Genomic DNA, 17239 nt, shown 5'->3' with positions numbered 1-17239 from the left:
ACTTGTACATCAGGCTTTTACAAAAGAAACAGAGGCCTCTTTATTTGGGTTCTGTAGCCAAAAAGAAAATGGAGAAGGGGTGCCATTCATGCAGCCACCCCCCTGCCTGTCTCTGTGTCAAGGTGGGATACTCGAGCCATCTGGGTTCTCTTTCAGTGGCTGTCTGAGAGGTAAGGAAAGGGCCCTGATCACCGAGTTTGCAAATTTCTGGTCTATGTCTGCCCACTGTGGCCGATTGTAGCTCCTGGTGTGATGACACTGACCACAGAATTGGACAGAAGCAGAGTCCAGGAGCCAGTGGGAGCCAGCAGGAGTGAGCCGCATCTGTGTTGTGTGGCTCGCGGGGGGTCCTCAGCTGGGCAGGCAGACCCTGTTTCTCATGGTGTCTTGTAATGTACCGGGCAGCCCCATGGCACAGTGGTTTAGCGCCGCCTGCAGCCCAGGGTGTGATCCTGGAGACCTGGGATCAAGTCCCACGTCGGGCTCCTTGTATGGAGCCTGCTTCTCCCTCTGCCTATGTCTCTGCCTCTCTCTGTGTGTGTTTCTCATGAATAAATAAATAAATAAATCTTAAAAAAATTATTTTTGTAATATACCCCAATAAATACTGCATGGTATATACTCACACTTTGAAAAAAAGTACTATTTATCCGAAAATCAGATTTTATTTTATTTTTTTAAAAGGTTTTATTTATTTATTCATGAGAGACACAGAAGGAAAGAGAGGCAGAGACATGGGCAGAGGGAGAAGCAGGCTCCATGCAGGGAGCCTGACATGGGACTTGATCCCAGGTCTCCAGGATCACTCCCCAGGCTGAAGGCAGCACTAAACTGCTAAGCCACCAGGGCTGCCCCGAACATCAGATTTTAACTGAATGGCAGCCCTCAGCTAGTTTTATGTTGGGTGAGAGTGAAGTCACGAGTGTGGGAAGAGATTGAGGTAAGTGATCTTGCTGCTCACGGTTCTGGCCAGGTTGTGCTGTGGGCTGCAGGTCTCTGATCCATGGTACACTGTAAAGTAAAACATACTTAATAAATATCTAGGGGATCCCTGGGTGGCTTAGCAGTTTAGCACCTGCCTTCAGCCTAGGCTGTGATCCTGGAGTCCCGGGATCGAGTCCCATGTCGGGCTCCCTGCAGGGAGCCTGCTTCTCTCTTTGCCTGTGTCTTTGCCTCTCTCTCTGTGTATGTGTCTCTCATGAATAAATAAACAAAATCTTTAAATAAATAAATAAATAAACAAACAGATAAATAAATAAATAAATAAATAAATAAATAAATAAATAAATAAATAAATAAAATATCTAAACTCCAAACATCACTTTTGCTTTTTTTCCTCTAAAGAAAGAATATTAAAACAACATTTTGTAGGAATATGCCAAAATACAGGTAGAAAACTGCTTTGCTTCCCCATTTCCTGAGGATAATCACAACCAAAATTCAAGAATTCTCATACAATCATTCTAACATTTTGCTATTCCAAAAGAGTCACTTGACCTAAGCCCATTCATTCAGAAAACTGTCTCAATTCTTTTAAAAACCCCCTCAGAGGGAAATACCACTTCTTTGTCTAATCTGTATCTTTTGCTGATCTGACTGGCCAGACATTTTTCTTAAAGTTAAATATCAGTCGTCTCTGATGCAACTTGGACTAATTATTCCTGGTTCTTGGAACAGCTGCTGCTAACAGGGAGTTTGGATATGAACAGGATGCCCTGCCATCTGCAAATTTATCTTCCTTCTGCTGCTGCTCTTCTGGTTGTGCCTCCTGGAATGTGATGTCTTTGGGCTCCTCAGCCTGAAGAGCCAGAGTCCAAGAGCTACTGGTCATTTCAGGCTGTGGCCTGCTCAGTGTGTCAGGTGCCACTGCATCCTGCCTGTGGCTAGGCACTGGCATATTTCCACTGGGACTGTTCCAGGAAATGTAGGTACTTTGGTTTCAGAGGAGAGAGGCATTCTCTATCGACTTCCACGTCAGTCTTTCACCTGTGCCAGGGGGACCCTCCCTGGGCTTGCTGTCTCTTACTGTCTCTTCTCTCCCTCTCCTCTTTGTAGGACTAAGTACTCTGTCATGTGGAACAAAGCCTGCTGTGTGTATAATGGAGAATGGTTCATATTTAAAATACATAAAGACTTAATACAACTCAGTAAAGAAAAGACAACCAGTCCATTAGAAAAAGGGGCAAATGATATGAACAGGCAATTCATAAAAAAGAAAATCTAAAAATAATCTCAACAATCTTGAGAAAATATCCAACTTTACTAATAATCAGAGAAATGATTTTCTACCTATGAGATTGACAAAAATCAAAATCTAACAGTAGAAGAGTTAGCAGAGGTTTGGGGAAATAGAAATTCTGCTGTGCTTCTGGTAGCTGTGTGAAGTATTGGGACAACTGCTTTAGAGAGCTATTTGGCAGTATTGACATTTATTATTTATTTGTTTATTTTTATTTATTTATTCATGAGAGACACATAGAGGCACAGACATAGGCAGAAGCAGGCTCCCTGTGGAGACTCGATCCCAGGACTGCAGGATTACAACCTGAGCCAAAGGCAGGCACTCAATCACAGGCATCACAGTATTGACATTTAAAATGCGCCAGCTGGGGGCACCTGGGTGGCTCAGTCAGTTGAGCTTCCGAGTGTTGATTTCAGATCATGATCTCAAGGTCGTGGGATCAAGCCCAGCATCAGGGTCTGTACTGAACGTGGGGCCTGCTTGGGATTCTCTCTCTCTCCCTCTGCCTTTGCCCTCCCACTGGTGCACACATTCTCTCAAAAAAAAAAAAAAAAAAAAAAAAACCGGTTAAATGTGTCTGCCATCTGGGGCAGCAGTTCCAATTCCATGTGTAGGCCCTGGAGAAATTCCTGCATATTTTGTACACGGATTCAAGGTTATTCATTTTTAACATTTTAATTGATATTATTATGGTTGTTTCCAAACATCCATAAAAATGGAACAAATAGTACAGTGAGTTTCATGTATCTGTCCCCCAGTTTCAACAATGATCCATTTGCCAATCCATATACAGTTTTTGATAGCTAAAATTTGGAGACAACCTCTGTGTCCCTCATTTGGGCATGGATGAGCTGTGATATGTATACTGTTATGAAGCCATTAAAATTAATGAGCTAGATCGACTTGTATCAATGTAGATAGATTCCAAATATGTTGGGTGAAAAAACTGAGTTAAAAAATGACAGTATATAATTTATGGAAAAATTAAAATACAGGTGTATGTTTTCTGGGCATATATCTATCTAATCAGCGTAAAATCTATAAAGGGGGAGCACCCCAGCAACTGGCTTATGGTAACACACCTAGGGATCAGGGGAGGAGGAAAGAGGTGAGGGATGGGATTGGAAGAACAGCGAGAGAAATTGGAACTGCTTGTAGGAACTGTTTCCTTTTGTTAACTTTAGCTGTAATTTTATCATAATAATACATGTGGACACTTGGGGTGGTCAAATTGTGTCATGAGGCCTATAAAAACTCCCTCAGTCCCCTCTCTGACCTGCCCTCCTTGATTGTCTCCCCAAAGACAAACTCTTTACTCCTAGCTGCTGACAACCCTATTTACACAGGACTTTTGATTGCTGGGCTCCTGCTATGGAAGATTTTGCTTGCTTTTACCTCTGCCTAAGCCCCCTACCTGTACCCACTTTCCCTGGTTAGGTAACCATTTTTAAGTACATTTTCAGTTTGCACATTATTAAAATCAAGTATTAATAGTCATACTTGAGAACTTCCAAGTGTATACATGGTAACATTTTCTTGTATACCTTCTCAGTTTCCTGGAGTTATTATTTGCCTCATTCTTCATCCCTAAATTGTAAATTGCTATCCCCTCTCCATTCTTTCAGGGACTTCAGGCAATCTAGCCTTTTTTTTTTTTTTTTTTTAGTTGTTTACTTAACTCCCTGACTTCCCTCCCCTCCCCTGGAGCCTCCCCCACCCCCACCCTTGGGAGCCTTCCCACTTCTGCTGTTGTCCAGGGCAGTGGTTCTCTGTCATTACTTTCCCTAGAGGTCCCCTGCTTCTTTCTCTGCTGGCTCCCGCATTCCACATCTTGGTTTACTCCCTTGTCTTGTTAGTTCCTCTCCCCAGGAGCTTCCCAGGCCAACAGGCTCCTGGGATGTGAACTTGCCTTTGCTGGGTGTGCCTGAAAAGGGTCTTTATTTTGCCCCCACATTTGACTGGTAGACTAACCAGGTGGAGAGTTGTAGTTTGGAGGACGTCTTTCCTCAGAAGTAGCTTCTGGCTCAGTGTCACTGTTGAAGACTCTTACGTGCCTTCTCAGTCTCCTTTTTGGAAGCATAGTAGCCTGGATGAGTGCCCCCAAAGATCTCCGGGTCCTCGTCCCTGGAACCTGTAAATGGCACCTTCTAATGAAAAAAGTTTGTTATTTTGTTTGTTGTTGTTATTGTTGTTTTTAAAGATTTTACTTATTCATAAGAGACACAGAGAGGCAGAGATATAGGCAGAGGGAGAAGCAGATTCCCTGCAGGGAGCCCGATATGGGACTTGATCCCGGAACCCTGGGATCATGACCTGAGCCAAAGGCAGACTCTCAACCACTGAGCTACCCAGGTACCCCTAAAAGAGAGTTTTTGTGGAGGTGATGAAGTAGAAGACCTTGACATGGGGATGACCCCAGATTATCCAGGGACCCTTTAATGCCGTCACACGTGTCCTTGGGAGATAGAGGTGGGAGAATACACATGTCAGGGAAGGCCAAGTGCCCACAGAGGCCAAGACCAGAGGGATATGGCCATAAGCAGAGGTGTCCAGGTGCCACAAGCAGGGTGCCATGGGGTAGGACACCCCCTCCCGAGCCTCTGCAAGGAGTGTAGCCTTGCCAGCATCTCCATTTGGACCATTTTGATGCTGAATTTCTGGCCTCTAAAACAGAGAGAGAATATACCTTTGTTGTTTTACGCCACCAAGTCTGTGATGATTTATGACAGTGGTGCCAGCAAACTCATGCAGGAAGCTGTTGGATACCGCTGGGTCCCCTTGCCAGGTGGGACTCGCAGCGTCACACTGGCATCTCCAAGCACCCTCGCCACCACTGCACGTCCTCAGCCCTGGGACTGCTATGTGCCAGTCTTCCTGTTCTGCTCTCTGGGCAATGTCCTTAACTGTCTTCTCATTCTTCTATTTATTATCGTTAAAAATGTCTGAAACTCTATTTTTAATTTCCTAGAGCTCTTTCTCCTGCCTTTAAAATAGCTGCCGCCTCTCAATGCAATAGCTTCTCTTACTTCTCTGAGATTAATTATAGTTTCTTTCTAACTATCTGCTCTCCATATTACTCTTCTGAGAGTTTCTTGTTTTTTATTCTTCATTTGTTTTGGTGAATTTGGGGTGAGCTCAAATAGCTGGTGATCTTGGCTGTCCATTCATGCTGAAGGCTGACGTGGATGCAGGTTGGAAAGCCTGGGCATGGCGGGACTCAAGGGCTTCACAGGCTGTCTCTGCTGCCTGTCCCCACCCCAGGTGGAGCCTCTCCAGAGCCTGATGGCCGGAGATAGCATCATCTAGCCTGCCTGGGTCTCACCTCCTGCGGCTCTAGACCCGTGCTCTCAGGGCACAGGAACTGTTGTGGGGTTGGTGGGGGGGCTGTGTGTGACCACAGGGGACTCAGGACCGGGTGGCCCTTATGAGGGCTGTGGGTGTTGCTCTTCTTTGCTGCTCTCTACCTACAGCCACTTCTGTGTTCTTTAACTTGGTGTTACCGCTATTCATCCCCACTTTTCAAACAAGAGTCATGAGTCATCCTTACTTGTGGCCACTATCCTTTATCTAAGAGGTGCTGGAGGTACTGCCGCTGCTGCGTTTCTGGGTTCCTGTTGTCTCTTGCCTATGTTAGAATGTCTTCCTCAGTTGTCTTCCACCCTCTCATCTTTCCTCCTCACATCACCTTCCTCAGGATGGGCAGAGTGGTCCCGCTGAATTGCAGCACTCTTCTTCCCTGCCTGGTTTCTTGGATGGCACCTCCTGACCCAGGGGATCTGGTCCCTGCCCCTTGCTGTCAGAGTCCAGGTGTCTGCCCTTGGCCTCTTCCTGAGCACCTTCATTCCTGCCTCTGGCCTCAGCGTACATCCACTAGGCTGTTTGCTCCTTGGCCTTTGCTCCAGCTGCCTCACGCCCAAATTGCCTCCCCCCGCTTCCTTGTCCTGGATGCTTCAGTCCTGGTGTTCTTCAGGAGGGTTTCCTGCTGGCTGCCTGCTCTTCATGCAGCTGGTGCTCGTGCTGGCGCTGCTCACTGCTCGTGTTTGCTGCCTCCCACTCGGCCTTCCCTGGAGGGATCACTGATCACAATCCTAAATAGCTCCCTGTTCTGAAGGCCCTGCTGTGGCCTGTGTCAACCTGAGCAGGTAAAAGAAGGGGGCATTTTTATCAGCCTGTGCCCCCCAACCTGGTCCTTGGTTTTAGAGTCTCTGTAGGTCCTGGTCATTAGTGGGGAACCTGGGCATGTGTTCCCTTAGGGCTGCCATAGCAAAGTCCCCAGAACTCATAACAAAGATTTATTATCTCACACTTCTGGAGGCCAGAAGTCTAAAGGTGTTGGCAGGACATGTGCTTCCTCCCAAAGCCATAGGGGTCCTTACTTATCTTCTGACTCCTGGTACTTTCTAGCAATCCTTGTAGATGAATCTTTCTGGACATATGGCTGTCTTCTCCCTGTGTGTCATTACATGATCTTCCCTCTCTTTGTCTTTCTCTGTGTCAGAATATCTCCTTTTTATAAGGACACCAAGCATATTGTATTAGGGCCACCCCAGGGGCTTCATTTTCACTGATTACCCCTGCAAAGACTTTGTTTCCTGCTAAGATCACATTCTGAGGCCTGGGGTTGGGACTTCCACAGAGTAGAAGGAACACAGTTCCTTGAGGAACACAGTTCATTCCATACACTGGCATTCACTTTCCTGCCACCTTGGGGTTGGAGTGAACTGGGTGAGCAAGTGGGGGAGGAGGTCCTATGTGACTCTCCAGCTGGGGTGGTATCCTGTGAAGGGATCAAGGAGCTTCCGGGACCACCTGCATCCCTGCTGCCTTCTGGTACCTGTCTTCCTATCCAGCCACCATCCAGAATGGAGTCTTTAGTGTTGAGCACCTTGCTCAGCCCTCCTGGTTCCCACCTTCCATCTGGGAGGTGCTTTTTGCTGACCTTGCCCTTTTAACTAAACTTCCTTATCAACCCTTTGGGCTCTAATCTGTGTTGTATGCCCCACTAACTTGTGTGTGCTGCTCCTAGCAGGGGTCATGACCGTTTGCATTAGCATGCCATAATATTTCTGGAAGCTTGTGTGATCTGGAGGATTCATTCATTGGTTTGTTCATTTGTTCCCCAGACATTTAGTCATGGTGTCGGGCACAGTACAGAGTGCTAGGAAGTCAACAGAAGACAAAATAAACTGAGGATCCTATCCCCAAGGTCCTCACAGTGGCTCATGAGATGGGTCAACGAATCATTAGGACATGAAGTGCTTCTTGCCATGGACAGCTGTGCCATGGAGGACCTTATAGACATCCTCCATAGACAGGAAGACAGTGGGGTGTGGCAAGGACAATGACAGAGCTTTTCCAGGGAGGTTCAAGCTCACTGAGGAGGTGGGTGTCCAGGATTGACTTCTGAGTGAGTCCTAAAGGACTTAGAGCATTCAGGGCCAGTGGCCTTCTGACAAGCTGGGTACCTAGGCAAACATGCGCAGGTCAGCAGTAGCTCTCCTTTTGCACCAGGGGGCACTGTTCGCCCTGCAAGGCTCCCTGTCCTTGAAAGAGGCTATGCCAGTTGCTATGCCAGTTGCCCCCTCCTCAGTCCTGTCCTTCCCTGCAGGACCAGACCCCTTCCTCGCCTCCTTTCTCTGAGCCTGCTCCGTCCCCCTGCCTGCACATCCCAGCAACTCACACAGCACCATTTGTTCTGGCGTGGCTGTCCCACCCTCTCCCCTGTGCCTGCTGCCTGAAATCAGAGGGCCAGGGGAGCAGGAGGGGCCTGTGGGGCCATGCTGGTGTGTCTCTGAACCCTTGTGGCCACTTAGGGCAGCAGCCGGCTGTGCTGCCCTGGGCCACATGCTGTTTCCACTCCTGTCTCTGACTTTGGTATTCTCGCTCTTTCTACTTTGTCTGTCACCTTCACTGTTTTTGTGTCCTCCCTTCAGCTTCCCCTACCCAGACATCATAGCCCTAGTCAGGCCTCTCTTAGGCTCTTTGATACCGGCTGAGTTCTTTCCTTTCATCTGTCCCTGCTGGCCACCAGTCCTGAGGCCCCCTCTTGGACACGTTTAGGACAGTGCAAGAGCTGCCTGGAGAGAAAGCTCCCCAAGAGCGGCCCCATCCACCAGAGGCTTGCTTTTGCCATGGCTGGAGTCCTCTGCCAAGAACTTCTTCCTTCTGGTTTCGACCTGCTTTTGCTGGCCCTGCAGAGGCCAGCTGGGGGCCGGGGAAGGAGCCTGGTGGGGGTGCTGGTGCTGGGGAGGGTCGGGGGAGTAGATATACAGGAGTCTTTTTAGTTCATTTGGAGATTCCTGGGGCCTGTTTCTGATCTGCTCTCCCTTCTCACCTCTTCTTGCTGCCCCCCTACATACCTCTGATGTGGATTTGCTGAAGGGCTTGGGAACGAGTGGCGGGCAGTCCAGACTGAGGGCTTCCAAAACTGCCATCAGCCAGGCACCCCCAAAGCAGAGCCACGGCTCTCCCTTCTAGTGAGCTTCCTGCCCACAGCTGCCCCCTAAGGCTGTAGGAGATGCCATGTGAAGACCAGGGATATTTAGGGTGGAAGCAGTACAGATCCTTGAAGGAGCATTCCAGGGCCTGACGCTTGGCCACAGTGACCATGCAGGTGGCTGCCTTAGCCTGGTCCCAGCAGGGCTCCTCTGGCTGAGAGTACACCCACCCTTAGCACAGTGGCCGTACTGTGTGGACCAAAATTTGGACAACAGTGGCCTGACAGCAGAATTTTGTGCTGCTCCTTGCTGCAAGAGGCAGCCTGGGAGATGTAGTCTAGGTCTGAAGTGGTGGGACTTCTAGTGCCATTTTGACTATTTATTGGACAAATTGAAGCTGCTGTAGCTTACCAGAAACACATGAAGGCTGGCACTGCTAGCCGGCTCCCTGGTGGGAAGTGGCAGAGTGCCCCTGGGGGCCCTGCTGCAAGTTCAGACCAGTGACACAGTTTTTATCAAGACTGTGATTTTTGATTTTTGGTTTCCAAGTACCTGTCATGGTGTACTTTTGATGAAAGCCACAACTTACTCCTTTAGTTGTGATGACTCCAAATGCCCTCATGGATCAGAGCTCCTGCTTCGGAGGGCAGTGTACAAATTGGGCTCTAAATCAGCCCTGCTAGGTGACCTGGGGTGTTCTGTAATACCCCTACACTGGATTCCTTATCCATACCAGGGAATGATAAGAGATACCTGAGTTAGTACTTGCAGAACATCCCATGCGTAGCTCAGTTACCTGGTAAAGAGTAGAGGCACTGCTCGGTGTGCTGGTCAGCGTGTGTCCCCACCCGCCAGCACCGGCCTGGCATGTAGGCAGAGCTTGGTGAGCATCGGATGTCCTAGAAGCAAAGCGGGCAGATCATCGAGATTGGGCAGAAGGTGTCCACACCTTTCCCCTCCCTCCTTCCACGGGTTGTTGTAGGCACCATCCTGACTTGATATCACTGCCTTCTCGAAGGAGAATGCTGAGCTTATTGATCCAGTGTTGGAGGAGAAATCGAAGCTCAGGGAGAAGTAGAAAGTGTGGAGTCACACTGAGAGGCAGCAGGGAGAAAGCAGGTGTTCAGACACTCCCTGCTTCATTCTGCCTCACGCTTGCCGGCAAGGCGTTGTTTACATGTCCCAAGTGAGAGTCAAAGCCGTCTTATTCCCTGTCTCTAATGTACAACCCAAGGCCAAGGAAAGAGATCTGTCAGCTGGCATTTGCAAAAAATAGCAAACAGGCCTCTCTGGGACTGTCAGCTCTCTGGAGAGGAAACCAGGGTAAGGGATCTGCAGGTGACAGTAGTTGCTTTTCTCTTACTATTTCTTTCCCCATCGCTGATGTTAGGGAAGATTTTCACCCATGCACATCATCAGCATGGAGCAAGGCAACATGGTGTGCCTGGGGCAGATAACCAGAGGCTCTTTGCTCTGATAGCATCTGAGCAGCCTTGCCTCTCCTGAGGAGATCCAGCCAGCAAGGCTGTGCTGTCCAGGAAAGCAGCCTCGCTGGCTGAAGGGTTCCAGCTCTATCAGGGAGGATCAGGGAAGGTCATAATGCAACAACATGAGAGCTTTCCAAGATGCCAGTTTTGTTTAGCGAGGCCCTTGGAGCTTTTAAGGGAGATTCTTAGCCAGATTATCAATGAGTTTGAGGATTTTGTGGTTACCATCCACTAACCAAAAACCCACGGTGGGAGCCTGGCCCCAACCCCACACCACTCCCCTGTGACCAGCACCTTTGGGTGTTCTCTGCCCTGGTGTGAGGATGACAAGGATGCCACTTGGAACAGTGTCTGAGGGAAGGCTGGCACTCCAGAGGCTGTTTTTGGGAAAGTGCCACTGTGGGGAGAGGCTGGGACTCAGGTGACTCCACGATGCCAGGGCTTGATCTCTGAGCAAGGGGCCCCATTTAATGCCAGAGGCAGCCCCTCTAGGAGGGCTGTGGGAAAGGAGTTTGGTACTTGGAGACCTCCCCACTGCCCTCTGCTCCCATCTCAGGGACTCCACTTCTACCAGTAGATCTCGCCAGCCTCCAGCGGCATGGCTTCCTGCCTCCACAGCATCCCCCCTACCCCCACCCCCACCCAGCACTGCACAGGGCCTCTCCTCCCTCCAGGGTTAGGAGATGGGGCAAGATTCAGGGAGCAGTAGAATCTGCCCACTCAGCACCTCCCTTCAACGCCTCCCTTTGGCCCATCCCTCAAACTCAACATACCATGAGTGGACTCTCACACATGACCCACAATGTCCTACTTCCCGGAAGAGAGGGCTCTGTGAGGCAACCCACCTCTGTCCTGCAGGTTTCCCTCAACTGTAATTGATTCTGGAAAGGTCTCAGGAAGCACCAGGCACCTGACCCCCACACCCCTGGGTTTCAGGTCTAGGAGGAGAGTGGGATTTGACAAGGGGAGAGGCTGGGTACTGAGTTAGCAAAGTTCTAGGAAGGGTGGACATGTTATGGGAATGAGGTGACATTTTTTTTTTAAGATTTTATTTATTTATTCATGAGACACACACACACACACAGAGGCAGAGGCAGAGACACAGGCAGAGGGAGAAGCAGGCTCCATGCCACACAAGGAGCCCGATGCAGGACTCGATCCTGGGTCTCCAGGATCACACCCTGAGCTGAAGTCGGCGCTAAACCACTGAGCCACCCAGGGATCCCCCTGAGGTGACATTTTAGTTCAGCTCTGTGTGCTCCTGTCCCAAGCCTAGCATTGGTGGGCAGGAGGGGTGGGGGGTCAGGGTCATGTGTGACTCAGCTCTGCCTGGGCTCTGCGGGGCAGCATGACCTGTGTCCTTTGTCATCCACACGAGCTCCGCCCTCCTAGCCTCCCAGACCCCGCTCTCCTTGCTCACTGATGTTTCTGTGCCTTTAACCCCAAGTGGCAGCAGGTCCTAAATCAGTCATGGCTGCCTGCTGTCTGTCTGCTGGCTGGTAGCCTGCCTCAGACCACCTCCCTTGCAATCTTTCCTGGCCCCAGGGGGTCAGGGCAGGCTGTGAGTCACCTGCTGCCTTCATGACTGGACCTCTCTGCCTCCCCTTGCTTCGGGCCCAGAGCCACTGGGGGCGCCCCTTCCCCTGATTTCAATCTTGGCTACCACCCAGGCTTCCAGCACTCTAGTGCCTGAGGCCTTTGTATCCCAGTGCCAGTGACCTCAGGCAGAGCAGCCAGCTGTCCACGGCCTCCCTGGGCAGAAGCCGCTGTGGGTGCCTGGCTGTTGCAGGGTGAGTGCTATGGGGAGAGCATGGGCCAGGCACACTGGGGTGGCAGGCCCTGGTGCTGCGGAGTGTGCGCAGGAATGTGGGTTGTGTGGGGCTGCATGGAGATGGAGTACCTTCTTGCTCCTGTTCTTTTCTGGGAAGCAAGTGCTAGTGTCTCAGCAATCCTGCCATGCTCAGGGCACGGGCTCAGTGGCCCCCAGGATGACCCACCGAGGTTGGGGGTGGTGGTTTCCAGTTTCACAGATGAGGACATGAGGTCTTGGGAGCCTGGATCTCAGCTGGGGCAGACCCAGGCCTATGGACTCCAGGCTTGCATGCTGGGCCACCAGTGGCTGGATGGGGCTGCTCTCTGCATTCCTTTCCCCAGTGCTCTGACTTCAGGGAGAGGGCCCTGATCTATCTTCTCTGTGAACTTCTTTTTTTTTTATTTTATTTTTATTTTATTTATGATAGGCACACAGTGAGAGAGAGAAAGAGGCAGAGACACAGGCAGAGGGAGAAGCAGGCTCCAGGCACCGGGAGCCCGACTTGGGATTCGATCCCCGGTCTCCGAGATCGCGAGACCAAGGGCAGGCGCCAAACCGCTGCGCCACCCAGGGATCCCTTCTCTGTGAACTTCTGCCTGGCTCTCTGCTGTACCCCAGGGCTTGATCTGCTTGGATGCGGGTTCAGCAGCATTTGGAGGCTTCTGTCCCAGCCCAGAGGCGGGGGGCGGCATCTGTGAAGATCAGTCATGGTGGATTGAGCTCTGAGGCCTGCGTGGGTGTTTCAGGCTCCCTCTTTTCCTAGCTGTGAGCTGAGAGGCACTTGATGCCCACCTTCCACACAGCCTCCAGTGATCCCTTTCTGTATTTGGAAAAGGGAGCAGGAGTAGAAGGGGGTGTTTACACACAAGATGATAGGTAAGTGCCTAAGTGGTAGCAGGAGCAAACCCACCCAGGCGGGAGAAAAGCTTGGCCTCCCTGGAAAATAGTTGAAACTTCTGGAGGTTTGAGAATCTTGGTGCCACTGCCCCTCAGCTGTGAGGCTGCTCATCTGTACACAGGTGAGGAAGACCCATAGCCGTCTCGTTAACCAAGAGATGAGGAAGGTGAGGTGGCCCCACTGTGAGGGAGAGGGGGCTCAGCCTTACTGCCTGTGGTTTCACAGGACAAATGCTGAGTCCTTTACCTCCCCCAGGGAGACAATTCAGGCGCTCCCCTTACCTTTTTTTTCTGCAAAGATCTTCCTCCCCCTTCCGTATATGCCTCCTTAGTGCTAATTGTAAATAATACACCCCTAGTGGAGAAGATATAGACTGTTTAGAGAAGATAGAGAAGGAAAAGAACAACACCGCACCAATTCTAGAATACAGGAATGAGTGACATGTTGTCTGACAGAGCTCCTTCTAGTTCTTTTCCTCACCTAAAAAAAGCTTCATGAAATCGTATTATTTACCTTTTTAATTTCTGTAGCATTACATTATAAGCATTTCCCTTGTAAATAGAGTTGTGCAAATAGTCATTCTTAATGATTTTATAATGTCTGTATAGGTGCCCTATTGTTGGATCTTTAAGTGGCTTCTAATTATTTTCTATTGTAAATAATGCTGTTTTGAACATCTTTCTGCATCCATCTTGGTTCCCATTTTAGAATATTTCCTTGGGATCCCTAGGTGGCGCAGCGGTTTGGCGCCTGCCTTTGGCCCAGGGCGCGATCCTGGAGACCCGGGATCGAATCCCACATCGGGCTCCCGGTGCATGGAGCCTGCTTCTTCTTCTGCCTGTGTCTCTGCCTCTCTCTCTCTCTCTCTCTCTGTGACTGTCATAAATAAATAAAAATTTAAAAAAATAAAATTAAATTAAAAAAAAAAGAATATTTCCTTGTGTTGGATTCCTAGAATGGTAACCACTGGGCCAAGGGGCATAAATATTTCAAAGGTTCTTGATAGGATTTCCAGAGAGCTGCCCTGATATCCAGACCTCACCTTGTGTGTCTGTCTCCCTAGGCCTTACCAGCACTAAATCTGATTGTTTTACAACACTGTTGCTAATTTAATAGGCGAAGTGGCACCTCCCTGTTCTCTTTTGTCCCTGGTGATTTCTGGTGAGGTGAAACTGCTCATGGTTTATTAACCACCTATTTACTGCTCTGTTGCCGCCCTTGTTCTAAAGGAGTGCTTTGCCTCTTCTTGACTTAACCCTATGTGGTAGTTTGGGCTAGTGGGCCTGTTATCTGAAGCAGATCTCAGAGGCTTGGGCTGCTGGTGGATCCGTGAGGGGGAGATAATGCGGTGATATCTGAAGTTCAGTGCACTTTAACCCTTGGTAGAAAAGGAGGCTTCTGCCACTGTGTGAACAAGTCCTTGCTTCTAAAGTCTGACAGAGGTGTGGCTTCCTGAGAGGGCACGGTGATGCAGGTTGGCTCCTCGAGAGATCTGTCATTACCCTCATTGCCTGGCCAGGTGGAACCCTTCTGGAAGGACACAGGGGCCAGTGTGGTGTGGAGAGGTCCTAAAACCCAGGCTGCTGGGCCTCACAGAAGGCATTGAAGGGGACTCTGACAATGTGCACACTGAGGGCACTCAGGGTCTCTGCTTGGTCCCCACAATTGCTTTAAGAGCTTGGAGTGTTGTGAAAGTTATTAGAGTGCTAGGGTGAGATCGGGTTCTGTTTGGGTTTGGCTTTTTCCCTTCCCTACAGCCAGGTGGCCCCCAAGGGAATGTTGGGTGTGGCCGGGAATTGAGGAGGGTGAGGTGCTGGCTTTCATGTGGGGCCGCTACAAGGGCAGGGTGGGGTAGGACTCTCATTCTTCCTGGGAGACCCTCTTTGCCGAAGCTGCTCTAACCCAGCTCTGACTTCCCAGATGCTGAAGTTCCAAACCGTCCGTGGGGGCCTGAGGCTCCTGGGTATCCACCGAAGCTCCACTGCCCCTGCTGCCTCCCCAAATGTCCGGCGCCTGGAGTACAAGCCCATCAAGAAAGTTATGGTGGCCAACAGAGGTGAGTGCCCTTGGGGCCAGCAAGAGGAGCCACGTGTCTAGCCCAACCTTAGTGTTTCTGTTCTGCGCTTGCCCTGCGCACCAGCTCTCTACTCCCCTTCTGCTTCTGTTAAGGACCCAGGAATCTAACATCTGGTCCCGTTGCCCCCTCCCTCCAAGGTGAGATTGCTATCCGTGTGTTCCGGGCCTGCACAGAGCTGGGCATCCGCACTGTAGCTGTCTACTCGGAGCAGGACACAGGCCAGATGCACCGGCAGAAAGCAGATGAAGCCTACCTCATCGGCCGCGGCCTTGCCCCAGTGCAGGCCTATCTGCACATCCCAGACATCATCAAGGTGGCCAAGGTGAGCTGGGCTGGGCTAGGCCTGAGTCCTGTGCCTTCCCCCCACCCAGGGCAGCCCATAGTAAGTGTCTGTGAATAGGGGACTGGGTAAATGAATCAATGAATGAATGGATGGATGGATGGATGGATGGATGGATGGATGGACCAACCAGATGAGGTGGGGGGAGATGCTTGAGCCACAGGTTTTGGGCTGGACCTGTGTGAGAGATTTTGAGAGATGCTGCATGTCTCTGACTGCTCCTGCCCCCAGGAAAACAATGTGGATGCAGTGCACCCTGGCTACGGGTTCCTGTCAGAGCGAGCAGACTTTGCCCAAGCCTGCCAGGATGCAGGGGTTCGGTTTATTGGGCCGAGCCCTGAGGTGGTCCGCAAGATGGGCGATAAGGTGGAGGCCCGGGCCATCGCCATTGCTGCAGGTACATGTGGTGGACAAGCGACTATGGCCCGCACAGCTCGGGAGGGGCTGTCTAAGGAGGGTCTGATGGGTTCGGGCAGAGATTCCAGCCTGTTACAGAGGACCCACATGCCTCTCTCCCAACAGGTGTCCCTGTGGTCCCTGGCACAGATGCCCCCATCACTTCCTTGCACGAGGCCCATGAATTCTCTAACACCTATGGCTTCCCCATTATCTTCAAGGCCGCCTATGGAGGTGGGGGACGTGGCATGAGGGTCGTGCACAGTTATGAGGTGAGCAGAAGCCCAGGGCTGGGAGCAGAGCAGGGAGCCCCGCTGGCCTGTGAGGCCACCTGCAGAACAGAGCCTGGGGTTCCCAGAGTGGGCAGGGGTCCCACAGAGGGTGAGGCTGAGCTACAGGGCCCAGTGTCTGCTCAGCTTGCCTGCCCTCTCAGGAGCTGGAGGAAAGCTATAACCGGGCCTACTCGGAGGCCCTGGCCGCCTTTGGGAATGGGGCGCTGTTTGTGGAGAAGTTCATTGAGAAGCCACGCCACATCGAGGTGCAGATCCTGGGTGAGTGGGGGCGTTCACGGGGCCACCACACGAGGCAGGAGCCAAGTGGGCTTGATCTTTCTGGGCTCACCACAGCTGGTGTCCAGGAGCCACCCCTCAGGAAGCACCTCCCCTGGGAAGGCCAGCCGTGGAGGCTGGACTGGTCAGGGCCCTGGCCTTGGTGCTGACCGTTTCCCTCCTGACTGCCCCAACTGCCGAGGGCAAGCATGGATTGGCCCTGGGAGGCTATATGGGATTGGTGGGTATTTAGGAAGTGTTTAGGTCCCAGGAGACACTGAGGCCAGCTTACCTTTCACTGTAGGAGACCAGTACGGGAATATTCTGCACCTCTATGAGCGAGACTGTTCCATCCAACGGCGGCACCAGAAAGTGGTTGAGATTGCTCCTGCAGCCCACCTGGATCCCCAGCTTCGGACACGGCTCACCAGTGACTCTGTCAAACTTGCTAAGCAGGTGAAGGGCAGGGGCCTTCTGGGACAGTCTCCTTCATGGAGATAAGGAGCCTGTACCTGTGGCTTCCTCTGAACTCCTGCCAGCTTAGGCCTCGTGACCAGTAGTCATGTCCACATGTGGACAATCTGCTAGGGAGCAGGGAGGCCCCAAGTGACTGGCTCTGGGAGACAGAGGTGAGGACTCTCTGGGGAGGAGAAAGTGCTAACATGGGATTTGGATCCTCGCTGTGTGAGAGCAGAGGTGCCAGGCCCAGAGACCAAGCTTGGAGTCCAGAAAGGCTGAGAAGAGGAAGGGAAAGAGGTTTCCAGCCACTCCCTCTGCACAGATGGGAGTTCTGCGTGGCACTGCCTCACTCCTGAAACAAAAGGAATGAGATCCAGTGGATTCTGTCAAGATTAAGAAACATTACTAAGGCATTTCCTATCATTCATTCTTGACTGGCCCCTGCATCACCTTTATTGCCACCCATCGAATCCTCAGGTCCTCCTCCTCCTGCCAGTCTTTGCTCTACTGGGGCGTGGAGGTAGGAGATGGCAGGTGGTTCC

General features: G+C 51.0%; 1 protein-coding gene and 1 long non-coding RNA gene across 5 annotated transcripts in view; one reads left to right on the top strand and one right to left on the bottom strand.

Annotated features, from left to right (window-relative positions):
* The window catches only part of PC (pyruvate carboxylase), a 100461-nt gene that overhangs the window by 62677 nt on the left and 20545 nt on the right, over positions 1-17239 (top strand). For 3 of the 4 annotated variants that reach the window (XM_077862566.1, XM_077862565.1, XM_077862564.1), the window contains 6 exons: positions 14798-14933; positions 15092-15276; positions 15526-15691; positions 15817-15962; positions 16124-16241; positions 16543-16694. In XM_077862566.1, coding sequence (XP_077718692.1) covers positions 14798-14933; positions 15092-15276; positions 15526-15691; positions 15817-15962; positions 16124-16241; positions 16543-16694 — 903 coding nt within the window. Of the gene's footprint in view, positions 1-11808; positions 11957-14797; positions 14934-15091; positions 15277-15525; positions 15692-15816; positions 15963-16123; positions 16242-16542; positions 16695-17239 lie in introns of those variants that run through there. The other variant, XM_077862568.1, reaches the window with a different exon arrangement.
* LOC144293202 (uncharacterized) lies at positions 644-9982 on the bottom strand. The gene is made up of 3 exons (XR_013360623.1): positions 9476-9982; positions 4214-4389; positions 644-1011 (listed from the first exon to the last, which is right to left on the bottom strand). It is a non-coding gene; the product is annotated as an uncharacterized LOC144293202 (long non-coding RNA).

This window comes from Canis aureus, chromosome 21, assembly GCF_053574225.1.
Source record: "Canis aureus isolate CA01 chromosome 21, VMU_Caureus_v.1.0, whole genome shotgun sequence".
Classification (NCBI taxonomy): Eukaryota; Metazoa; Chordata; class Mammalia; order Carnivora; family Canidae; genus Canis; species Canis aureus.
Note: the sequence above shows the minus strand (reverse complement) of the source record. Positions and strands in the feature narration are given on the sequence as shown.